Raw genomic sequence first — 27,739 nt, 5'->3', positions numbered from 1 at the left:
CGCTAGTCATTATTTGGAGATATAATAATGAGTTATGGTATAATACAATATGCTTTACTTTTTAGAAGATGCTCATTCGAGGTCAAGAAGACGGATTTAGCTTAACTGGAGAAGACTTTTATAATATGGAGTTTTGTTAATCCAATAATTTGTTTATTCTAGTTCAAAGATTATGATATTTATTCTGCGTTATTTTTTTCATATATAATTAATGTCTCATATATATATTTTATATCAAACTATGGAGTCCAAGTCAAGTCTTGAGTCCAGGTTCCCACCTCTGACAAGAATTGGCCAATCGATTTTAAATCATACATTTATAATTATAATAACAATCATAAATATATAACTGAAAACCCCGGCCTCTTCTCTATTGTGGGAAATTCAAAAAAGGAAAAATCAAAGAACAAAATAATTTCTTGTTTCCCCACAGCAATTTTAGAGTGTGAGCTAGGTGTGTTTCATCAATCACTCTCTTTATTACATCCTAGCCTATGTCAGTAGTAAGAAAAAGACAGAGCTACCTCATATGAAAAGCGACATCTTGCAAAAAAGTGTTAAAAACCTGCACCATTGTATCTCCTGAGGCTAACAACATCGTTTTGCTCCAATTATAAAGCTTTAGTTCAACTCTCATATTATTGTCAAACATCCTTTGCCTTATTCTGTCCTCTTATTTTCTTCTCTAAGTCTTATAATCTCCTTTAAAATAAAGCGTGCAAAGAAACATACCAACATGGAAACAAAACAATTCATAGAATTTTACATTTATTTTTCTAAGAAGTAGTCGTTTGTTAGTCAAAAAAAGGTGCTTTCAAAAAATAAGATGACTTTTCAAATTTTGTGAGTAACGTGCATTTGGTGTGGTCGATTTTTTTATGTTAGTACACTCGCCAAGAACAATTATTTACAGTTTAGGGTAAATCATATGTTTGTTTGTGAGAGGCATAAGGGTCAGAATTATTTTGCGTGTTCGGCGATTCCTTGCAATTAAAAAAAAAACATGGATCAAAGAATTTGCATCAATTTTTTTTTTGTAAAAATGAAATTAAGTGCTCCTAAACATTTGAAATGTTGACAGTGGCATACGGTGAAACTGTTCCGAGTAAAAATAAAAATGTTTACAACTGGTACACACTTTTCCAAGATGGCTGAGAAGATGTCAATGACTATCCTGGCTCTGGAAGCTCAAGTATGTCAACAACCAATGAAAACGTTGAAGGAGTGAAGGAAAATAATATCAGAAAAGTGGCTGAGGAGCCATTACATTTTTTTGAACGGGTTGGGCATGAGGCGAGTATCAACAAAGTTGAAGCTGCTTATTTTTGGCAAAAATAATTGTCGCATGAGCATCACTAATGAGCTGTGACCAGACGTCAATGATGATCATAACTGGATCAATAACTGGTGATGAATCATGGGTATATGGTTATGTGACTTTTCTTGTTCCTAAAAATGAAGAAACCTTTGGAAATACGTATAGCAAAAATCGCGAAACAAACAAAATACTTTTAATCTTTATGCCTCTCACAAACAAACTAAATATATTATATAGCTTAAGCAGTAAATATATGTTCATGGCGAGTGTATCAAAAAAATTGAGCACACAAAATGTACGTTGGCAACGAAATTTCAAAAGTCACTTTACTTTTTTAACACACCTCGTATTTATAAATAGTTTCACAGGATAAATGCTAATTTAAATTTTTGTCCCTTTTTGTCAGTAATTCATTGTTTCTCTCTTCTTCTCCTCCCCAGATGATATTAACGAGGCTATCAATTCAGTATTACAATATGTCTCACTCCCGCCTTCTCCTTGCCCTCGTGGAATAATTCAAAATGCAGCATGTAAATCCTGACGGTTGCTAACTTATCCATCTTCTTTTTTCTTTCCGATGTCTGTGGGGAGGGTTCAACATTTTTTCACTTATATAGATCAACAAACTTATCCCGATGCCACAGGCGTAGAGCATTAAAGCACCTTGTAAATGATCTAACGTAATAGGCTCATTCACTGATTCTTCTTCCTCTTTCATTTCCTTCTTATTCTTATCCAATAATTCCTTACCCATGTTTTCAAACTTCCTTCGGAAGAGAGCACTTCTTCTCCAATGCTCAACCAGACCCGCTTCCTTCACTTTTAATAAGCTGGAGGGAGGAAAAAAAAAATTAATAATATAGTCAACAATGAAAATATTCTTATTTTTAGGAAGGATATTTTGTGACGTCATATGGTTAAGGCTTATAAATTAGTTGGAAGTTTTTGTCTAACACTCAGGGAGAACTCAGTACTAGTAGTAGTATCGTAGCCACAATGGGCATACACGCCCAAAGGGATGACTCTAACTGAAATAAAAATATAAATTGTAAGAAAAATCGAATGCATTTTATAGCTCGCCCGTTTTTTTTTTTTTTTTAGTTAGAAAACTGGAGAAGGTATATTCTTTTCCTTAGCGGTTGTCATTATTATTTAATTCATGAAGAGTGAACCTCCTTTTCCACTTCTACTAGATGGAATATTTGCGTGTACTCATGATAGACGATAAGTAATATTGAGGATTTGCTGCGGATTTATAAGGGTAACTCCTTTTAAGACTCAAAGAAGAATTGAGGATTTCAGAGTTATCATTTTGATTTGCGGTCAGGTCACAATATATCCCTTTAAAAATGGGTGGGAAATATCCGGGAATGAATAGAGGTGTCCACATGGGGTGGCGTGTAGGGGCAGTAGCCCTCCAAAATTAAGGAATATTTGCTATTTGATAAACATTTTACGCGAAAATAGGGGTAAAAAATCTATTTAAAAGATTCATTTTCGTAAAAAAGATAATTTTGGCAAATTATAGAGAACAGAAAAAAAAATAATATTAGGAATTAAATTTTTGAATTTTTTTTTCCAATAAATTAAATTTTCTGTGAATAACTATGGCTATTTGAAATATTTTTTTCTAAAAAATTTACTTTTTTGTAGACAGCTATAATTTTTTGAAAATATTTTTTGAATAGCTGTAGATTTTGAAATTTTTGTTCCAAAAATTGAACAATTGAAATTTAATTCTGGAAGTTTTTTTTTCTCACAATTAAATTTTTCAATTTTTTTGTGTATAGAAATGATATATATATATAAACCTGCGGACCCTCCTGATGAATGCTCTAGGAATGGTTTTATTGCTATAGACAAATGTCTATACTAATTAAGAAACATACTATTCATTAAACCGATCCAGATATGGAGCATTTTTTCGAAAAACAATTGCATATTCGGATGGAAAAAATGCACCACGTGCCATTCGAATATTAGATTGAGACTCTGGTAATGTGAGGACTGTTGACTCTAAAATATCTTCATCAAAAATAAAACTCATTCCAGGTTTTTCTTTTACAAGTTTGATACATGTCGTGATGTTGCTACATTTAACGTCTTCAGCATTATGCGTCAGGGCTTTGTTCCAGAGACGTTGAAATATGTTGTCCTTGGAATCCTATAATTGAAGAAAATAAGATAATTTAGAATATATATTCATACAAAATAAATATTTGGTACATTCTATAAGTTTGCCCAAACGTCGCATTCGGTTAAGCAAAAAGTTCTGAGCGTTTTTCGCTAGATGTCTTTAGTGAGCTATATCTCACGACGAATACATTGCCTCAAATAAGCTTAATGTATGCTTTAAGGTGAAGCGTACACTTTAAAAAAGCTCATTTACAGTTGTGTGAATCCATTTGCGTGTTGCAGCGTTCCAAAATGGAAGAGAAAAAAAAAAGAGAAAATTGGATACTTTCTTCAGTATCACTACGACCAAGGTAAACAAACGGAGCAGGCAGCCAAAAATACCAAAAAAAACCATCCTATTTATGCGCCCAATAAATTATCGAATGCAACAGCAAATCGGTGGTTCCAACGATTCTGTTCGACGTCGAAGATGTCGATAAAATAATGGAAATCGTCGAGTTGAACAGTGTGCACTTATTCCATAGCCCAGGAACTGAATATTAGCCAGAAAACCGTTTGGAACCATCTAAATTGGATGGTCCTAACTATGATAATTTTATTGTCAAAATAAATAGAAAACACGTTCATAACCTTTTACTTCACCATTATTATTTTCTCTTTCTATCTTGAAATTTGAGGCAGCGATTGTAAAAAGTCGAACATCGATTATTGCAAGCTTTTAAAAATAAGGAAATAACATTACTTAGTGAAGCAATTATGCAATTTTTTTTCTCGAGATAATCGGACAATTTTATATTTGAAAGATCATTGTAAATAGAAAGAAGGTCTCATTATGCGGAGTAGGTTCTGAATTTGTCTTTAATGTAGTATGAGGGGGAAGGACTTTGAGTACATGTATGGGCAGAGGAATGAGGTCATTATGTGAAGCAAGGCCACTTTTTCTTGTACCTACATTTGGGTATGCATTAGAGGAATAGTTCCCAACCTCAACTCTTAAAAATAGGACTGTAGACCCGGGGCTTGAAATAATAATAAACGTGATTCCACCGTGTACTCCTATAAAACTTTATTAGCAAACCCTAACGCCCAATCAGTGGGAGTCTTGAGCTTGTTTCTTTGCAACGAGATGACCCCATCTGGTGCTAACGGTAGATAAAGCCACCTGAGGTTTGTTACTTATGCCCCTTCTACTACTTTGCCTTGTTTTGGTGGCTGTCACTACAGAAATCCCCGTTTCACATAGATAGTGTGTTGGTAATGGCGACTGGGTTTTCAGGGCTGCTTTAGATATCTCTGGGTAATCTGGCATGGTTTTAAGCCAAAAACCTGCAGAGTTACTGTCTTAAACACTATTTGAAACCCGCTTTCATTTGTGATCTCCAGTCTTCTTTTTGCGCGGACATGGTGGATTCAGCTAGTCTGTTGACAGATGGCTCACGTATCCATTCCTTGGCCGTTCGCAGGTCCTTTGAGGTTGGGAAGTAGCTCTCAAACTCCTTTCACATCGAAGACAGGTGATCTTGCACTGGTCTGACACAGAGAAAATATTATTTTCTTCTTCTCCTACCAACAATGCATGAAGTAGTATGCCCCTATTTATCGTCCCGGAATTAGATAATAAATAAAGCAGTGATAACTAATTAGTTCTTGTGTGGTGTAGTACTGATTGATCTACAGATCGGTGAATAAGATGTAATAAAATACTCCATGTGAGACAAACTTATATGGTCCTCGACATATTGAGACCTTCCTTCTACTTTCATGAGCCTTTTAATTGCTAATTGTCCGAATATAAAGTTATTTTCCTATTATTAAAAGATTGCGAGGATTGAACTTTATCTTTCCGCTATCCCAGTCTCCAATTTCGAGATAGAAAGAGAAGATATGACGTGCGGGGAAACTTATACAGTGTACCTGAAAAATTCTTACTCTAAAAACATTTTCGAAAATGGAACCCTTCAAAATGATGATCATGAGCGGGCTTTTGACAAGACCATCAAGGTAGTCAATCGGCGTTTTTGCTAATGGAAGCGTCAAAAAGGATCGTAAACTTCCCCCATAGCCTTAAATACAAGAAAATATATAAATTTGTCAAAAACAGTATAAAATTGAATTGAATTACTTGCAACAATGCAAATAGAGAAGAGAAACCAAGAGCCCATGAGGATTCTTGAGGATGTTTTCTTTGGGTGTATAATTGCTAAAATACAATGATTACAAAAGGAATTTTATGGGAAACGGAAATATTCGAAATGTCCCATACTTTGATTAAAGAACGACCCCCAAATATTCAAAAAGGAGGTTTGAAATGAGAGTGTCGTCTCGTGATATGATAATTTCAAAATGAAATGATACGATGAAAGAAATCCAATGAGTGTTAGTATCAAAGCAATCCATACATTTATCTAAAATGGAATTTTGATCAAAATAAGTATTAATTATGGGATTGTAAATACTAAGGGTTTTTATCAAATTTTTTCCGGCAAACCAGGATGTCCAGAATTATTATGTATTTGCTAGTAGTGAGATCAAATTTTATTATAGTGACGTTAAAGTCAGACAACCTTACAATGTTATTATCAGGCTCGGATGTTGAACGGACGCATGAATGGCGTTCACGCTCTCCGTTCATTTTTGAACGAATGAACCGGGAAACAAAGAACGGAGTTCATTTTGTTTTAATTTATATTGTTGCTAAATAGTTTTTTTGCTTGATTATGAGTATAATTATTAATATCTGCGAGGGTGCATAAAATAAAATAAATATATATTCAGAAATTATGGATCTTATTTTGTGTGTAAAATTATTAATTACTATGTAAATTGATTACTTTTTATAAAATGTCTCACAGCCTATCATTTACTAATTAATGGCCGAAGAAATTGTCGTGTATAGGTATTCTATGTTAGATTAGAGTTCGATTTTCAATATATCCATTCATTTCTAATTTTAATTTTATAAGTACTTTAATAAAAATTGAATTTTATTTGAGACACAATGATGAATATAGTGTAAATCAAACACTTATGTACATGGGAATGCATGCAAATGTGAAAGGTAGCAATGATTTAATTGGCTGATTAAAAGGCTGATTTTTTTTTTAAAAGGAAGCCCGAATTTCTTAAAAAGTAGAGGTTACAGGACAGTTTCCTCTCTAGTAATTATGATCATATATCCCATTTCAGCAAATCAAGACTATCAAGCCTTACTCATCTCACCCTAAGAGGCCCCAGAGCGCAAATATATATATTTTTAGATAAAACCTGTATCAAGGGCTCTATCTTGAAGTTCAATAATATCCTTATTAAAATAAAGCAAAGTTTGTCCATCTCTCTGACTGTGAAGGACACATTTTGACGAACCCGTGTTGCTAAAGCTCAGCACCTCATATTTCATAGACATATACGAGTCACTTATAGACATTAAATTCAAACTTTGTAGATTGAGTTAAACTACCCAAGAATTTGAAATATAATTTATAACTTTTGATTGATTTGAAAGATGTGTATTGGCCCAGATATGTTCTTTTAAATAAAATCTTTCAATTTCTCATTCTTTTGTTTAAACAGTCAATTTAGGGTACTTTAAGTACAATTTTCGGCACATGCAGAAAGTTAATAAGAATGATTTGTTGATAGAATTGGACGATAATTTGTCGATGAATATAAATATAGTCCCACTCAATTTTGAGAAAATTCGTTCTAGCTTCCTTTTTTCTTGACGGTGAAACTATATATAATCTAAAAAAGTAATGAATGTGACTTTTTATTAGGTTTGGCAAAGAGGGCGTGTAGTTGAAGTCCAGCACATCATATTGAAAAAAAAAAGGAACACTCGTACATATCTGCTTTTTAAAGCAAAGTTTATCGACACTTAAGAACGCTATAAAAATATTACAGTTTGATCTTGGAGTTCCAGAAACCTGGAATGAATACGTATAATTTATATTCCCACATGAGGGGAATGTGAAAGAAGGGATTGGTTAAAAAAGAGGGAGAAAAACGTCTATATCCGTCTCGTTTATAATTTATCCTTCATATTGATACGTTTTCTATCTATTTTATTTTTAAATGTAGATAGCAAAAGCTTGAAAGGTGATGATGGACTTCTCCTTATTAGGTCTACCCCTAGGTTAAGACGTTGTAAAGGTTCAATATGTAAGGGAAAGGCAATATTTGGGTGTTTCAGATGCAATGATGCCCAATATCCACATTGTTTCTATAATAATCACAAATAATAGACATTATACCAGTATTTATGATTTTTTTGTTAATGTAAATACAAAATGAACATATTTGAATATGTGTAATTTTTTTTTTTAAAGATTGAATCCAATAATTTACTAACAAATATAAATCTAATTCAAATATTTATTTTTACAAATAAATTCTACTGATACTGGCGGTAGTTTAATTAATTAACCAGCAACTATCGGGGTCCCGGGATCATTTGATAGTTTTTATAAATATTATTATCATATTTGAGTCATATATACATATATATATAATTCATCCCGAAATTATTTCTAACTCCCCTAAATAATTATGGCAAGTAATGGGTTAATTATTTCCTCCTATTTCTGTCTACTTCACGTTGTTATCTTTATTGTATCACACAACCTTTCCTGAAGATTAGAAATATAATTAATTGGTTAGCAAAAGTAGTAGCAATATTAATTATGGTGATAGTGGATATGATTTCAGATAACAGGTTGATAGTGGAAAGGCTTCCTCCATATTACTGGACATGCCAAAAATCTAATTATTACGAAAATGGGAGCAATTGTGATTATACCCTTTTTAATAAGGATTGAAGAGTACTAGAAAAGGAGTACATAATCCCTGAGATGAAAAATACTTAAGATCAATTAAATCAAATTTAATTATAGCACAATAGACTCCTGCAGAGAATTGGGGCCAAATACTGGCAAACGCAGTAGACAAAATCAGTTGGTAGTTGGCTAATTCGAGAGCAATTCTTCCCAAATATGGAGTTACTATTCAATAATTGTTAAAAAGTGTTCACAGCAACTTAACAAGAACTAATTCTAACTCAACCAATCAACGTTCAGGACACCAATTAGGAGGGGGGGGGATGCAGAAACACCGGCTGCTGACAACAAAATACACTGTGTTAGCGAGATAACGCCGTTTACATAAACGCAACAATATACAGAGTGTTTCTGCCGCCCCCCTTCAAACTTAGTCTTTTGAACGTTGATTGATGTAATTAGAATGAGCTCTTATTAAGAGCTGTAGACAACTCCAAACTAGTTATTGAATAATTATTCCATGACTTTGTCCGAAGAAGTGGCTCCCGGGGACAATTTATATTTTTCGATTACTTCTTCGAATTTCTTGATTAACTCTGCCGTCTATACGTTATTACGTGTATTATCTAAGAAAACTTAAATACAGAAATAAACAGGGGAAAAAATGATCATAAATTAAATATGAAAAATTAAATTTTTTGGAAAAAAAAATTCCAATTTGAAATGTCTTTGCTCTGCTGCATAATTTGATTTTTACCCCCGCTATTTCTGCGTAAAATTCATCCCTACCAAAAAAATTCTGTTATAAAGCAAAAAATTTCATAATTTTAAATTTGAGTCCACCCCTAGCGAACTTACTTTACAAATTTGGGAGTAATTCCTAGGTTTCGACGTCAAAAATTTGATTTAAATACTCTGTGCAATGCAATGATGCATACTTACTCCAAAAGGATTCAACATGGCTCTCCACTTGGCCACAGGCCCCGTTTTCCTTGTTATAAATGAGGCATGGGTATTATATGTTCCTATAGAGAAGTCAATCACCTTGCTTCTTATATATGATTTTGTGATTGCTGATAAAGCACAGTCTACTTCCTATGATATCAAAAATCCTTTATTTAAAATCAAGTCTCAATATCTATATTTATAAAGTAAAGTTAGTCTGTCTGTCTCTCTGTTTCTTTAAGGTGTCTGTTAAATTCTGAATTGAACATGGAGCGTTCTATTAGCACTGGAATTTTTACTCTTGTTTGTCAGTTATTGTACTAAGTGTGAATAATAATTGGGCAGATCCACATTCGCCCGGATCTTTATACCTAAATTGTCGCGTAACCAAAATTTGGGATCCCGATCAGGCTGTAAGTTACATTTTTACTGATAACTCATCCCAATACAACATATAACTATAATTGATTACTATTAGAACATTGTAATTTGATTTTTATTTGAATTATTGTTATAATAATAATGGAAATGTGGTTATCTTGATATCATCTCGCAACCTTTCCTCCGAAAAGAAACAGAAATAGGCCCAAAATCATTAGATAGTTAGACAATTCTTCAAACTATGGAATTATTATTCAATAATAGTTGATAACTGTTCATAGATTAATAAGAACTCATTTGTATCCAACCAATAAATATTAAGAACACTGATTAGAGAAAAAGAAGAAGAAAATTCAACACCTCTATGCTCTATAGAGCTGTAAAAAATATGAATTGAAGACTCTTTTTTTTTCTCAAGCTTTTATCTTTAGTCTTTAATTCTTAAGGAGGGAACAACGAAGTATTGAGTTACTACGTGTAAGTCTACTTTGAACAACGGAGAGTAACACTGAGGCTTTCTTGGAAAGTTATATGCCTTATTATTAAAGCAAGATTTGTCTGTTCGTCATTCAGATTTAGAAACACTTGGTGCACTTTAAACCCGTAAAAAGGAGCTAATGACGCCATTGTGGTAACAGTAGCAACAAGAACAAACGGACGACGGTTCAAAGTCTTAAAAAAATGAGCAAACTATTTTATAGTTATGTATGTTCAACTTTATAATCACTGATATACTATAAACTACTCATATTTTTTTTTAAATTTGTCAACTTCGAATCAATATTACTATTTACTGTAGTTCAATTTTTTTTGTCAGTCTATATGAACCATAAAATATGTTTAAGCTATAAACATGTACATAAAATTGACCAAATTTCCATAGAAAAGTAGTCTAATTTTGAGATCCCACCCTGGGAGCTATGATAAAAAAAACCAACACAATTTTTGCCACAGTGATACCCCTACATATTGCCAATGTTTCATATTTATAAGTTTTGATCATTTTTTTAATATTCTTGATCAAGTACTTGCTTAGTGCATTTGAGATTTGATTTTTTAAATCAAAATTGAGGTAATAGGAAATTTAAATATTTTACTTTTGACTTCATTTTTTGGAATCCTCGCACTTCAAAATAATTAAGTACTAAATTTCAAGAGGTTTAGCTCTTTTAGATAAAAAAATATATAAGAAAAAATAGCGTTCGGTAAAAGGATATTAAAGCAACGTTGAAAATTTTGGTACAATACGAGTATCAATATCTCAGAAATGACTTCGAATTATGTGCTGAAATTTGGCAAACTTAATATACTCCTGAATTTGAGTTTGTGTGCTACAAATCATCCAAATCTGAGAGGGTGGGGTGACATAAACTGGTCGATTTGACATGGAATTACCCTATAACATATTTCAAGCCATTGCATAGCTTGAACAGTATTTTTTTCCATCAAGGAACACATTAAAATTAAAACACGAATTTGTTTATGATTTGTTTTGCAAATATCAAAAGTACCGTCACACTAAGCACATTAACTTACATACTAATAACAGATTGTCATGAAATTTTTACGGCTGTCCTTTGAAGGTTGAGGTGAATATAAAATAGCCCCATCTATGTGGGAATCACATGACTTTTCATCCCGTGTTTTATCTTCTTTATTATTAAAGCAAAGTTTGTCCGTTCATCAACGTCTAATAACACTTTACAATGAAATATCAACTTACTCTCCTTTGAACCATTCCGACCATTCCATTAAATGAAAAATTACCCTCCTCACTCATGGCTCCAAAATTCCCATCGACAGACACCTTATACCTGATGTGTAAGGATCAATTCTTTAGTATCCATTTATTGAAAATATTAAGTAAAATATCCATACTTTAAATCATAATTCATTTTTACCCCAATGCTCTCCACAACGTTCTTATCCACTCCCAAAAATTCCTCCGGATTTTCATTATAGAAATAAGGAAAACCTTTATGTATGTACATTTGATTGGCCGACCATTCATGTCACTAAACTTTTGAGGGTAGAGAACATGTTCTTTTGGATAAAATCCTAAAAAAAAAAAACAAACTAATAATCCTTTACTGGTGATGACTATGTCAGTCCTTCATTTTTAAGTCCAGCCCAATCCTAAGACTCGTCCTTAAGATCGTCTGTACTTCGGACTGTCAGTACTAGAACCAGAGGCGTTGCTAGCATTCACCATTTGAGGGGACTTAGACGTCAAAAATTATCAAAACCGTTATGTAATCACTTATAAAAATAGGTTTATTATATATATAGATATATACAAATTGTAGCAGAGGGTGGTTGGGATGCAGGGCTGAATAGAGGGGGATAGAAACAAAGAATGAAGGTAGAAGAAAAAAGACAGAGAAAGGGATGTACACTGAGAAGGAAAAGAGGTTGTATTTTGTTCTAAAAAAGGTTCTTATTGACATTGAATTCCAAAAAACTATTACAATAAAATGCTTAGTCATTTTATTGGATACTGATCTGTTCTACCATTTTGGATTTCAATGTCTGGTAACTCCAAAACAACAGACATATAAATATAACCAAGATATTATATTAATATTTCTTTTTTTTTTTGGGGTGGGGTAGGTGTCAAGCGCCCCCTCCCCAAAAAAAACAGGTTAGCGATAAAATAAGTTGTAGGACGGATATGCAGTACTGAACTGGACCAAACCGAGTCTGAACTGGACGGGTCAGTAGTCTTCAGTCTTAAAGAAAGACTGGCACAACACAAAATGATACAAATATCAAAAGTGTATTTTGTACATTGGTAAAACGGGTTTCATGCGACGTCAGCATTCATTAATTGATGTCAACCATATCGAAGGCCTAAACAACCAAGGCTTATAGCAATGAAAACCCTTTTTTCATTCATATTCATATTAAGGAAATAATGAATGTTCAATTAAGAAATTTAAGGACATAAACATATTTTGTCATTCCTTATTTGTTTGGTACCGTCCAATGCATTCTTAGGACTGGTCCTTCAAACTGTTATGAACAGATAAATAAAAAAAGAAAAAAAGTTGAGTGACGTTATCAAGGACGAAACTTTATTAGTTGTAGGACTGAGCTGGACAGGACTGACACAAAACTATTGATGACACAGCCTTCAAGTCAGTAGTACACCTACGGGATTGATTTTTCACCCATGTTTTATGTATTTTAGAAGTAAACCCACCACGTGTACCCCCATTTGGGTCCAGGATATAAAAAGGAACAATCTGAAATAACATGCCACATCTGATAATTGTGCAGAAGGAAATTGTTTCATAAATGATTTCCTTACGTTTGAGTTGAAAGCCTGAACTTTAGCCATGATTAGATTCATGATATCCTGTGCTTCGGCTCTCTGCTCTATCAAGGAAAAAGAGTATTTTGGCGTGAGGATGAAGTAATAAAATCCACTGCGGGTTAATTTCTTTTCCCATATCTAAAAATATATTAACTATTAATTAAAAAAGATTAATATCCGCTAGGTGGTGTAACAGTTTGTGGTTTGTATTTTTTTTAAATAGCACATTCTGAGAAGATTTTTCACTGCGCCATCTATTTGAGTAACATACACCTATATTTTATATTAAATAATAACATGATGATTATGGGAGTTGTATTATTTTGCCACTTAGAGGGCACTACTCTCTGTAGCTTTGTGTACAAGGTAACACCAGGTGAAAACATGAAACTTACACATTTGGAAAAAAGAAAGAAAATGGTCTACCATTCTTTAACTATACATTTAACAAAAACCTTCATTAACCTTTTTCTGATACATAGTCAATGCATATTGATTTATTCTATTCGACCACTATTGGCCTCACAGATGGCAACCAGCCTTCTGCGAAAAGAGTTGTTAGTATTACGAATGAAGTTTGGGTGTATAACAACCATATCCTCATCGATAAATGCCTTAATTCCCGTAACTTTCAGGCGACATATGCTACAGGCCCTCCTCCTGATGTGCAGTCGGAAAGAAAAGTAGAGAGGATTGACATGGGGGCTGTATGTTGTCCTGAAAAGCGTTGATGTTAGCAAAGTAGGTCTGAGTAATTTTTGCAGTGTGAGTGAGGGGCCCATCTTGCTGAAAGAAGACGTTACCTTTGGAAAAATATTGTCTGGACATTAATGATGCTGTTTTTTTCGGAGTCCTCTGCCATCTCTATGGTCTAGCCTTTTCTTTACATTGTAGATGGTCTTACAGGCTATTTTTGTCAGCTTGGCCCTCTCTGTTGGAGTGTGATCTGTGGGAAAATGATCTCTGTCATCCTCTCATACGCTAACATATCTTATATGCTAATGATATTTAAAAAAAAAAAAAAGAAGGTTCATACTTGCTGTGAATTTTTCAAAAAAAACAAACAAACAAATATATATATATATATACTCCTGCGAACGCCCCTGAAAATGCATAATATATTATATCTACTTACATATTGAAGGAGTGGGATCAAATTATTCTCCTTTCCCAATATGATATGCATTTGACATTTATTCCGTTTTATTTCCATAATGTTCTTCTTCCATTCCTCTTGATTTGTAAACATAAAAAGTGCTCTAAAATTAAAATAATACTCAATTGATTCCCAATTATTATAAAATATAATTAACCTGTTATTTTCTTGGAGTGACATGGATAGATCCCAAATATTTAATTCCTTGAATCTATTCATTTCTAGAATAAATGTTGTGCAATTACCCGGAACCATGGCCAAAAGTGCATGTATCATCTTAATATTGTCTTGTTTAGCACCATCTAATATATGTAAATGCATAAAACATATTAGTTAATAGGGAATGAACAAAGTAAAAAAATAATAATATTATCTTCAAGGGGGTTTGGAAGTCTGTAATTTGTTGTTTACACGCTGTTTAAAAAAATGACACAAGCTGTATTTTATTTGAATAAAATATACTTAGAAATTATTCCCTATATTATAATAAAAAATGGTAGCATTTGTAATAGATGGGAACTTTGGGCTAGACGGAGAAAAGATACAGACTTCAAAACTTAAATAAAAATGGTCCAGAACTCTGATTTACGACCCGAATGCTTTGTTTAGTTTTGATCAAACCAGATTTTTTGACTCTGGAGAACACTGGTTGTTGTTTTTTTTTCCAAATTATAATTATATTTCTGTCATGAAACAAAATTGATTCCCCCTGTTTCAAAGTTTATTGAGAAGGAATGAGTTGTCACTTGGAAAATGCACCAAATTATTGTTCTAACCAATGTTAATAGAAATACAAGGTTATACCATAACACGTGTTCAACTGATGTTTTGACTTCCACCATGCTTGTTAATATTGACGCCATAGTGTGTGATTGGTTGCGTGTTTTGTCTAAATCTGTCTCTTTTGCCGAGTAGTCGGTATGATACATCAAATTGAAAATTATAGCAAGTCCGATAATATCATGGTGTAACCTTGTATCTCTATTAAGCTTGTGTTATACCATAACGCATGACCAACAAAAGTTGACTTCCATCACGCTCTTTAATTGTAACGTCAAAGAGTATAATTGTTACCAAGAGTAGCTATATATATCACTTTTCTGTATGTTATTTGAAGAAAAAGGTATTCCCATTGGTCCTCAAGATCCACAAGAAGTCGGGCAAGGCTACCCACGTCTTCCTGCAGAATGGATCACCCGCCCACACAGCCAATATTGGGGAGGTATGGAAGAGAACATGGAGTTTTGGCCCAAGAACTTCTGGCCTACTCAGAGCGCCGATCTGAACCCTTTGGATTACTCTATCTGGTGGTACTCGAGTGAAAGGCCTGCATATCACGCCACAGCAATATCACAGACCTAAAATTCTCTGTGGACAAGGAGATGAAGCTCACGAAAAGGAACTACATTGCCCGAGTGTGTTTCACCTTCCGTGGCCGCTTGAAGGCCTAATTGAGAGCAATGGAGATCCATTTCATACATCATATCTGTCATTGTATTCTTAATAAATGTCTTTAAGTAATCTATCATGTCGGACTTAATTGAGACTCAGGAGGAGCAAAAGTTTGCTCCTGTTGATTAGTGGTTCACCCATTTCGTACGACCTGGTATAAAGCCATCGCCAACACGGCAAAGATGGCGGAGCCAACCATTATTAAATAATATTATCATTCAGGGAGTTGTGCTATTTTACTGCAAGATGGCGCCACTTTATGTCGCTTTGTTTATAAACTAATATCAGTAAACAAAGCACATTCTACATTCATTCTGTGTATGATTCTTTAAAGTTATCAAGTATGAAGATTGGAAAAGCTTTAATACTTTATTTTGTCACAACTACTTGGCACTGGTTTGACTCAAGCAGTTCGAAAATTAACACAATATGGCAGGATATCCTGTTTTTTATTGTTTAAATTTATTTCGTGATTGCAGCAGACAGTAGTTACTCCGATACAATTATATTTGAGCTTATTATCTGAACTAATTATTACGCATAAATCTTATGCATATTAATTACAAAATTTGTTAATATGAAAGTGAAATCCTTAGGCAATGGTGTTCTTCTGCTTCCAAACATATTTAAGAAATTATACTTTTTCAGTAATACCTATAGACATGGGGTTTGTGCAAGAGCCCGAAAAAAACGCTACAGCGATACTGATGTTATTACTGAATTAAAACAGTTTGAATAGTGATAAGTCTTTGTTTTAGACTCTAAAAGACATTGCAAATCATACATAGATATTTGTCAGAGCATTTTTATTTTTTCTTGAAATGTTCAGTAAGAAGGGATTGTAAGAAAATAACAATTTACGTACAATCACGAAAGTCAGAAGTAGCACAATGCAAGTGCTTTATGGACTCGCTCTTCCTTGGTATTCCGGGGTTTTTCGTCTATTTCGATGATATTCTGGGGAGTTCAGAGTCACTCAAGAAACATTGGCAGCTACTGTTCAATTGTTGTCGAAACTGCGGGATGCTGGACTTTGTCTCTCGGAGGAGAAGTGTGAATGGGGGAAACCCACGTTAAATTTCCTTGGACATAGAGTTAAGCAAAGGGAATTTCCCCTTTAAATGATCGAGTAGAAGCAATAAGGGATCTTCCTCCTCCTAAGTCTCGATAAGTACTCCAGACTTTTCTTGGTATGCTGCTATACTATACCAGATTTCTTTCCAATCTCGTACAATACACAGGCAAACTATATTCATTGTTGCACAAACATGCAAAATTTGATTGGGAAGCCGAGCTTAATGATGCCTTTTAGAAAATAAAGAGTGCTCTGTTTGAGAGACTTTGTTAGCTTTTCATGTCAAATGTGCACCTCTAACGCTTACAACCGACGTCTCGTTGATAGGTATGGGTACGTTGCTCGAGCTGTGGAGTATTGTCGAGTGGGCTCCGTTAGCCTTTTGGTCCAAATCCCTCACTCCAGCACAACAGAATTATTCTGCGTTTGACAGGGAGCTCCTAGCTGTAAAGGAAGCGTTATCACCCATCCCCTGGTACAAGGAGGGGGTGAAATTCACAATATTTACTGATTACAAGCCGTTGGTATCGGCTCTGGAGTCTAGTAATCCATCCTGGACTTCGAGACAATTAATATACTTTGCATTCATACCAGAGTTTTACTACAAGATCCTTCGCAAGTCTAATTTTGTGGTGGCGGACACTTTATCCTGGCTTTTAGCATTGGTCATAGCAGAGTCATTTCCCTTCCACGAGGAACTTGGACGTGACCTTGTATTGTGTGATTCTCACAGTTTGGATTTTAAATCCAAGCAAATTACGATGAGAGATTTGTGGAATAAAAAACTCTTGGGTTTTCGTTCACAAGAAAACTTTAGAACTATAGTTTTGTCTGGATTTCCAAGGACGATAATTTTTTCAAAACCCACACGGGCTCTCACATCCCTTGTTGAAGTTAACTCTTCATGAAATAGCAATGTCATTCGCATGACCATGTTGGAGGGCTGACGTAAACATTTGGACCGGTGAGTGTTTGTCCTGTCAAAAAAATAAGCCCTCAGTGCACACAAAACCTTGTGGAACAACACCATTTAATCAGAATCCCGATAGGCTAAATACCATCCACGTATACCTCGTTGGGACACTGCTTCTATCAAAGGAATATCGTTTCCTACTAAAGATTTCGGATAGGGCTACTAGACAGGATAGAAGTACTTCCTTTACAATACACTAAAGCAGAAACTATAATCAGCACCTTTATTGCAGCATGGGTATCGAGATTCGGAGTCCCTCATACCATAGACTCAGATTGGGGAGCTCAATTTACTGGTTCACTATGAAAACACTTGGATCAACTCCTCATTCGAGTACCCTAGTCTCCACCTCTTATCACCTTGAGCCCCACGGTATTATTGAGATATTTCACATGACATTGAAATCTTCTCTCACTTCAAGCATGAGTCAGGAAAGTGAACTTTTGGTAGACGGTCTTTCATTCGTGATGTTGGGCCTTTGTTCTGCCATCCCAGCTATTCCAGTAGCAACATTTTTTCTTATATTTTCAGCTCCGAGCCTACCGTCATCATTAACCGAACACACTGGTGCTCCCAACGATAATAGATTGGTTGAGAGCTTCAATGAGATAAAACATGTGACACCAAGAGTTATCCCCGAGCTTCCTACGAGAGTGAGGGTCGTGTTGGAAGCTGTTAAGAAGTCGGATTATGTTTTGGTAATAAATAAGCCGATTAAACCATCCCTGGGTCCTACATATTTGGGCCCTTTTAAAGTCCTGTATATGTCGGCAGAACCTTTAGTCTGGACATGGGATATCGAACCAACTTCGTGTTAATTGACCGCATGAAACCCGGTTTCGGAGTTAGGGTTGTTCTTCCTACATACAAGGACGACTCTCAGTGATAAGAATCTGCATTTAAAATTATATACTTTTATTTAATCCATATTTCGTTTTACCTTATTAATGTATCTCATTTGAAGTATTGGTTTTTATTTTGTACATAAATTAATGGGTCGTAATTGATGGCGACTTTTTGGGGAGTATTATAGGACTTTTAAGACAAAATAAGTTGAGATCCCTTTCATATGTTATTTAAAAAATTTGATGAAATACATACAGTTTTATGTTAGTAATTCTAGGTGGCGTGTTCCTTCATACATATGATGATCCTTTAAAAATTTGAATCAATATATAGATCCTCTACTATATTTTCTATCAAGAAATAAATTACTTGAATATGATTTCCAGGGTCCTTTTGGTATAAACAATAAATATATGCACCTACATTCTATGCAAATAGGTATTTATAACTTTTGAGCACGTGTGTATTTCCTTATATAATTTCCAATATACATATATTTTTTTAGATAATTAATCATAAAGCCTTGATAACTAATTCATGAGTGTCCCCCCAGTTCCCCTCCAATTTTTTTATTCCTTCACAATTTATGTAACAATAATAATTTGGCTTATTCGGAACTTCCAAGTGAGCCATTAAGTATTCATTCTTTGTATTTTCAATTTGCAGTTGAATGGAGATAATGTCTTGTGATGAAAATCATGTGTATTTTGGGTATGTTAAACAAAAAAAGCGAAAATCAGCATGACAATTTGAAAAATGTTTGGAGGATAACAGTTTAGATGTTATGACGTTTCATTAGATCAGCAGTGAATAGAGAAAAGGGGTAGAAGGAATTATCAATGGCATTGGTAGTAATTACTCCGATGTTGATCCTCAATTCTACTCTAAGTCCAACAAGGACTTACTATTATATCTCCACAACAAATCCTCAGGGTTACGCTCCGTCATATAGGAGCATACCAAATGTTCAATAATGTTTTGAATCTAATTAAAAAAGGATGTTCACTACTCAGGAATGGAATAATAAGGAAAACATTTGAGGAAAAGAAAATTACTTTTTCAATTTACCAATTCTAAAAAAGTGGCCAGCTAAAAAATACACACGCTATACATCACTAATAATGTCATAGGTTCGTTGGTTTGTTTTCCTTCAGGATTGTATTTTAAAGAAGAGACAAAAAATTTGAAATGTTAATTTTTTTTTTGGAAGAGGCTAAATTCAATCGAATAGCCTTTAGAATGGCTCTAGAAAAGATAAGCTGTAAGATATTTTTTTCGAATATTCTGACATTTAAATATATTTATAAAGGACAATAAGTTTATATAGTAGTGACCAGGATCGTTGCTAGCTATCATTATTTGAAGGGGACTAGCCCTAAAAATTATTAACACCTTAATACTAACGTAATAGGCTGAGGAAAAAGTCATTGTGTATTTTTTGCTTTTTTTTCCATTTCTAAGTGTTAGAATCGTCCGATTTAGCCAAGTACGCCCCGTTCTGTTTGATAACTTGTTGTCAACGAGAATCCAACTTCATAATGGAACGACGTAGCTCAATCAACAACACTCTCGGGAGAAATAATTCAGGATGCACACATTTTTGAGGACAAGCCAGAGCTCCGGGAGCTCTGATGGGAAGTTCTTATGCATCCACCACACAGTCCAGACCTGACATCAAGTGACCACCACCTGTTCCTGTCTATGACCATCGTACTTGGGGGTATAACTTAGGCCCAAAGAGAGGCCTGTACAAATTGTTCAAGTTTTTTGCAAATAGGGACAAGGGATTCTACAAGAACGGCATTTTTTTTATGTTCCTTTTATTGGTCAGATGGAGTTGAATTAATTAAGTATAAGTAAACATTGAATTGTTAGATTTACCCCATGTTACCTAGGAATCTTCTGTGATGTCCATATACATGAAGTATATTTCTTCTCTATGAACAAGCGGGGGCCAAACCTACGCACATATAGTGCAAAAGAATAATTTTTCCCGAGCAAATGAGTTGCGTCGTTCCATTAAAAAAAACTTAATAAATTGTAGTACCTTCAATAGTTGCTTTTTTAAACACCTTTTTTTTTTGTTGTAATCCATTTTTGAACAATCAAGGGTTGATTCATATTAGTAATTTTCTCACCTATCATTGCTTCACTCTTTTTTTTTTTCAAGGTTCAATTCCTCTAAATTTTACGCTATCCAAATATCTTCCTTCTAACATTTTCCACCCTTCACTTTTTTGAGGTTTTGTGATTGGAACCATCGACCGAAACCTCAATAAATGTTGTCACATATATATACTACCCCCAATTGAAGTAAGGGCCCAATAAAATATCAAGTACTTCCTTAAATGAACTTGATAGGGGATTAACGGTCAGGAAACTAGAGAAATGTTGGTTGGCATAATGCTAAATTGTCTCAAAAACTGACTGTCAAAAAAAAAAAAAAAAATAGAACAAGAAACCAAAAAAAATAAAGGTTATCCAGAACAAAAAAGAAAAAATGCAGCAAAATGTATTAAAAAAATAGGATTAGTAATTTTAAATATTATATATGTTTAAAAAAAGTGAACCAAAAATGAGTTTCTCAATTTAGCTTCCAAAGAGTTAAGGTTGAAATGGGACAAAAAAAAAGGTCCAAATTGAATATAAGAATATTCTGAATGGATACCAACTTTGAAAGTTAAAAAATAGAGTTATTTAGCTATCAAAATAAATCATTGAGGTTGCGTTAACACTCGGCATGGATTGGAATTCTTTTGAAAAAATTGCTAGATTTACAAAATCCAAATTCAATGTGCAATCATCATTTCGACAATTTTCCAAGGTCCATCTTGATCTTATCTAGTGATACAAATTTTAATATTTTCAATTTTTGAAGAGAAAAATTTAAACGAGACTTATTTCCTAAAATCATAAGAAAAAAATGTTCCACACAACTTTTATTCAATATGTGAGCCCTTAGTTTTAATAATTGCTTATATACGGGCCTTAAATCCCTTGCAGATCTTGACTATGTAGTCAGACTCGAGCTTGGGCCACTGCTTCTTGGTGGAAGCCTCCAGCAACGGGACACTCAATTGAGGACTAGCATACACCTTTTCCTCCAGGTACATATAGATAGAGTAGTCCAAGGGGTTTGTGTCCCATCACAATTATGGATATGTAGAAAATGATTGATTAATGTAGATTTTTCAAATTATTTTGTAGCTTCATATAGAAAATACAAAAAGTGAGAAGGAATGGTTTAGAGGACACTAATACGTCATTTTAAATAACATTAGTGAATAATTGATAGGATGTCCATTAGGATAGTGGCAACTTTTACCTATCATTACCTTTATTTGATCAAAAACAATCAAACACTCATAAACCATTTACAGGTAATTGATATAAATATATTAATCAAATGTTAGCGTGTTAATTTACAGTGCAGATCTTAATATTATATATTTTTATTATAAAAAAAGGAGTGCTCTGTACGAATATCAGAATTACTGAGTACTAAGTGCAGTTCCTCCTCAGTTTATTCACTTATTAGAGTTGCATAAAATATGATCTAGAACGCGTCCAATACTTTCTCTAGTTGCAACTAGAATATGCTCTTTTTATCTTATTACACTGTTTATTTTATTAAAGAATGTTTGAGGAGGCAACATGTACGTATTAAGTAATCAATAGCATTTGTGCACATAAAAGAGGAAGAAAGAAACAGTGAGTTGGTATGTAGCAATAAATAGTTATGTATATCGTGTGTATTTTTTTTGTTTGGTCCATTTTTTTGGGAATCGGTAATCTGAAGAATGAATTTTCTTTTACACAACTGTTGTCCTTATCATTTGACTCCACAGTAGTGACCTTATTTGCCTACTCCATTCAACTATATTTATAACCTGATGGAACTGTGCTCATAAAGCCGGACAGTCACCTAGAGTATTTGTTGCGGAGTTTTAATCATAAGTCCTTCTTGGACTCTGAGTACAATCAGGGATGGGTATCGGAGTAATTCTTGTCTTATGTACTTGTTTATTTCCTTATCCCCCTACTCCCTTGTCACAGCTGATTGTAGAGGACAAGACATTCTTCAAATCTTTTTTAACATGCCCATTATACACACAACTTTCATCACTCATCATGGGGTTACCTCACTAACACAAGACATTCTCGTCACCTGTTAATTTTTCTTTACCTTTGAGAATGAGGTGTGTGTGTCGATGGCTTATAATAGTTTGTTTACAAAACGACCGAGAGTGGCGCCGTCTTGTGGCAAAATAATACAAATAATATATTTGTTATTTGTAAATTCAAAGTTGTATTTGGGGTGCAAAAATATAAAGATGAATACCCATTTTAATTTAATTATGTTGAACCCCCAAACTACATACTGCCGCACCACCTTGAGGATAATTATTATTTTTAAAGTTTGTTCATACCCTCGTTGCATCATGATCATTGAATTTTAGGAGTTTACTTCAACTCATAGTAAAAAAGAAGAGAGAAGTACTTTATATGAAATTTAAATAAATGAATGTGCCGAGTTTGAAAGTACTCTTTGGCTCACCAAATTATATATAAAACAGTTATCAAGCTGTCATTATTCGTATTTTATTCTTGGAGAGAGAACGTCAAAGTATTGAGTAACTATCAGTTAGTTTTTTGTGAAACACAGAGGGCAACACCAAGGATTTGTTGTAGATTTATCTTATACATTATAAAAGCAATTTGTCGACCACAAATAGCTCTGGGCAATGCCGGATACTACCCCAAGTAATACATATATAAAATATATTTATCATTCAGTGAGCTGTATTATTTTGCCGCAAGGCGGTGTCCCTTTCCATCGTTTTGTAAGTAAACAAATATATATGTAAATATTGCTCATTCCCCCATCAAAAAATCAATTAAATTTTTAACATATATATTAATAGAATATTCCTTGCCTAATGGTAATTAAAAGTTTGATACATATTGCATGACAAATAAAAAAAATAAATAACTACAGTTCTATTAGCTATAAATTAATCATTTATATTTGAGCATGAAAATGGGATTAAAGAATGTTTGGTGAGACGTACATACCATAACTTAATTATCATATCAAGCAAATGGATCTACCTCATGTGCATGGCTAAGGTCTTCAAAGACCTTACCGTGCCCTGATCCCAGTACACGACTCTATTCTATCTTGGCGGCATTTGCCTTTTTGTTCGGCACAATGGTTGGTACTCTAGGAAGAAGAACAAGGGAGAAAAGAAAAAGCAAAATAAACAAAAGGGAGAAAAGAAAAAGGAAAATAAACAAAAGGGAGAAAACCTATGTACGCCTTATGCCCATTGAGATAAAGTACACAAGAGTCAAGGTTAATAGAAATACAAGGTTATACGATAATGCTTGTGCAACTGAGGTTTGACTTCCACTATGCTTTTTAATATTGACGTCACGGTGTATGAGGGGCTGTGTGTTTGTCAAAATCTGTCTTTCTTACCCAGCATTCAGTACGATACATCATATTGAAAATTTCAGGAAGCCCGATTACATGATGGTCTAACATTGTATTTCTATAACCCTTAGGACGTACTACTGATATTTACTGACTCCTGTTGTTTGTGAAAAAATACTATTATCGTCTAGCTCAGGGATTTTCGACCTTTTTTAGTGATGTACCACTTGTAAAATATGTTACCTTAAACCCAAGTACCCCCTAAGCAGCACAAAGCATTTTTAGTTTCAATGTGCGGATTTTTTGTGGGAGGAGGCTACAACCCCTGCTCCCTTCTCCTGAGGATGCCCCTGAGTTATGTACCACTAGTAAAATATTCTTTCAAAATCACTGCCCTAGCTAATATTAGAAAAGAAGAATTAGCTGCTCTGAAAGGAATTATAATGATGCATTTAAATATCATTGGTTCGGAATTCAGTATTTCTAATTAATTGACCACAATTTCTGCTAAACGTTGTTCTCCAAAGTGTAGATTAGGCTAGTCTGGCCTTCCAAAGGAAGACAATATTTTTGGCCAAAGGCTACCTTTGAAAATCAAACTCTTTTTCATAGTTGAATCAAGGGTATACCAAGATATCATTTAATCGTATAATTTCTTAGCAATTACTATTGACTTATTTGAACATCAATTCCAATTCATGTTAACTCTGAAAAAATATTCCCATAATATAAGTTTATATTGTTAAACTGATAAGGAAGATTAGGAACAGAGTAAAATGTACAATGATCTAGCAAATATTTTAGACACAAAGACTATCAATTTGAATGAACATAATTTCCTCTTGCTGTAGCTTAAAGAAAGATGCAGTTCCATACCTACTTGAGGGTGTTCAGCAATACCACTTCAAACAAGTGTAACGTTTTATGGAGCAGAAACTGGTTGTATCTACTTCTACATAGACTACGCTGTCCAAGTTGCATTTAACACCTTTAAACATATTACAAGAGAAAGATCATTATCGCTTGGTCCAATTTTTAAGTTAAATTCATAATTTGTTATCGATTCTATTTGAAAAAAGTATTTGGTTTAAGATACTTGAGTTTAATAAAATCATTACATAAAAATGGATAATACGAAAGTTTAGAACTACATTCAATTTTTAAAGTTGTTTGCTTCAAGAAAGTCGGCATTTGAATTTATTGATCTCTCCTTATCCCTTAAAACGCTCCCTATAGGTATGTTAAAAGTGGTATGAAACTTACTATTAGTTATTCGTGATCACTATATGTAATTATGTTGCACTTTATCACAACGACCTATTCTTTAATGCCGTGAGTCACGAAGTAACACGATCTTCTGTTAGATTCAGTTCCAAACATTCACCAAGCAGTCTCTATCTAGTATATTCTAATTGACGTAGAAGGCTTATGATAATTGATAGCCATCCTAACAAATGACAGTCAATACAAATTAGTAATTACAATAGATATTGATTGAATGATAGCATTGATCCATTATATTTGCCTAATGTATTTGAGTGAAATCAGAGAGTCTTCTTCGTTCCTCGCTGCAGTCCGCTATAGGAAAGGGATCCTCTTGAGAAACTATAAGTTAGGTTCATATGCTCGGAACTCCGTTTTTTTTTATATAGATGGAGTTGTTAGATGAGAAGTTACTCCAGGAGACGAATGGCCTTATCTTTAATAGCGGAAATGAGGATTCCTAATGTCCCGAAAGGCGGAGTAGATGAGGAGGATTGATGAAATGGATGACTGAAGAGAAGGAGACATTAACAGCTGACACACCCTATCGTAGATACATTGAGTGCTGTTAAATTCTGTATTAAGTCTCCTTTTTTATATGTCCTAGTATGATGCATACAACTGATGGCTAATTGAATCATGCTGTCATGTCGGATGGAGCCAGAAAACAACCGGTAAAATTCTTTGTCGGACCGGATGATGATTTGAAATTAAAACTAGATAGCGGAATTCCTTGGTCATGACTAAGGAGGACTATTTCAGGTTTAAAAAAATGTGGATCCATATTTTGATACTTTTCGTTTAAAATTATATATTAGGTATGCTGTAAAGTTTGCCGCACGTCAACGATTATATATAGTCACAGTAAGAGACAACTAAATTTTGAGAGCTCACAAAACGTAAATACCAAATACATAATCGATACTGGCTTTGGAATTTCTTGAAGAACAGAGCTCAAATTGGTATAATTAAGTAGGTGTTATAAAAATGCTTCATACAACAAAAAATCCAAGGCCAAGATTGATGGGGGAAAGTGCATTATTGACCATCCTCTTTGAACTGTTTGAGATACATCTTGCTGAAATAATCTCTTTGTGGCAAACAGTCCATAACATAAATAGCACACATTAAAGTATAAATGCAATATATATTAAATTCAGCATGTTCATACATTACGTATTTTTGACTTAGAGAAGAACGGATATTTCGTTTATGAAAAATGACTATAGCCGGAGATTTACTGTCTAACGATTACCAATTCCAGTTTATAGTTTAATGTCCTTGTAGATATTAAATTAATATAGTAGCATTTAAATGCTTCAGTACCACAGTACAAAGATTGGTAACTTTGCCACTAACCTTTTGCCGCTGATAATTATGCCTTGAGAAGATTTTGCCGCATGACATATTTGCGGCATTTTTTAGATTGTCAGTTCGAACTTTACTAATGTATCTGGATTAGATTAAGCATACTTATTCGTCAAAAAAGTACCAGGAATTTTTAATTTAAATTGCCCACCCTGAAGGGATTTAAAAACATTATTTTTTCTTGTTCGACAGCACTGTCTTTCATTATGATGCCAAGTTTGAGTGCGATCTGTTGACCAGTTTGCTTGTAACAGCTGGATAAGTCAGTCTACCTCAAATTTGCCTTTAATTTTGTGTTGCGAAATAAATTTCATTTTTCTGACGGTTTGAAAATGTTAAAATATATTTTTTGGTGAATCAATATTATTATTAAAAAACGTGAAGACGAGTGGTACAAAGCGCGAGAGCTATGAGATCGCAGAAGACATGCCGCGTTCTGGACGACCTTTTTCCTCTAACACCGAATTTAACATGGGCGCAGTGAATGAAATTGTGATCAAAAATCGTCATACCAGTGTCAGGGAGTTATCACATTGCCTTAACATCTCTCACGACCAGAATTATGGAAGAAAAACTCGTGGATTTTACACGACGATAACACACCATCCCACAGAGCCACGATTGTGAGCGAATTCAAAGACAAACATGTAATAAATAGCCTCGATCAATTACCACATTCACCAGATTTAGCTTAGTGTAAAAATCATGGAAGGAGCAAAAGGTGTTAGCATATGTGGATTACATACAATGGAGATTACATTGAAGGTGACAAAATAAAAGAAGACATAGATCAGTAGCTGATCGATTAAATTAAGTCATATGCTAAGTTGCGTCGCCAGTCCTTTGGGGGGGGGGGGTACTTGAGTCCCCATAAAAGTTTATGAAGGCCTACGGTATTCATATTCAAAGGTATCTTTAGTATAATTATGATAAATTGAATTTATAAAAATGTTTTGGATATTAAATGTATACAAAATTATAGATAATTCTTTAATTCCTTCATTTGAGCCTCAAAACTTTAGCAAAAAATGAATTTCTGGTCGACTACTTTTGCTCGTCATCAATTAAGTCCCAATTACCGATTAAATAGTTTTGTCATACAATCAAAATACTAAAGTATATCAACATGCGATATCTTTAAATGCTCACCATACAATCCACTGGTCCAACATGGTCCTATGAAATGAATAAAATAAATACAGAGAACGAGTTTCTGAGGCCAACACATTTCTCTGTAATTATATCTTACTCGACTAAAGGTTGACTCACAACTCACTAGATAAATTTCTCGTATTATTATC

General features: G+C 33.9%; 1 protein-coding gene across 1 annotated transcript; it reads right to left on the bottom strand.

The window, feature by feature from the left end:
• Positions 1 to 751: 751 nt before the first annotated feature.
• Positions 752 to 27,739, bottom strand: LOC121122910 (glutamate receptor ionotropic, kainate 2). Its single transcript, XM_040717988.2, has 13 exons — positions 27,588 to 27,739; positions 14,182 to 14,326; positions 14,004 to 14,127; positions 12,863 to 13,006; positions 12,707 to 12,797; positions 11,431 to 11,610; positions 11,276 to 11,366; positions 9,169 to 9,321; positions 5,718 to 5,859; positions 5,577 to 5,654; positions 5,384 to 5,517; positions 3,208 to 3,482; positions 752 to 2,148 (listed from the first exon to the last, which is right to left on the bottom strand). Exons 6-13 carry the CDS (start codon positions 11,541 to 11,543, stop codon positions 1,866 to 1,868), a joined length of 1,269 nt encoding a protein of 422 aa, XP_040573922.1. The 5' UTR covers positions 11,544 to 11,610; positions 12,707 to 12,797; positions 12,863 to 13,006; positions 14,004 to 14,127; positions 14,182 to 14,326; positions 27,588 to 27,739; the 3' UTR covers positions 752 to 1,865.

The sequence above is a fragment of the Lepeophtheirus salmonis genome, chromosome 8, assembly GCF_016086655.4.
Source record: "Lepeophtheirus salmonis chromosome 8, UVic_Lsal_1.4, whole genome shotgun sequence".
Taxonomy (NCBI): domain Eukaryota; kingdom Metazoa; phylum Arthropoda; class Copepoda; order Siphonostomatoida; family Caligidae; genus Lepeophtheirus; species Lepeophtheirus salmonis.
The sequence above is the reverse complement of the archived record's forward strand: the minus strand, read 5'-3'. Positions and strand labels throughout refer to the sequence as shown.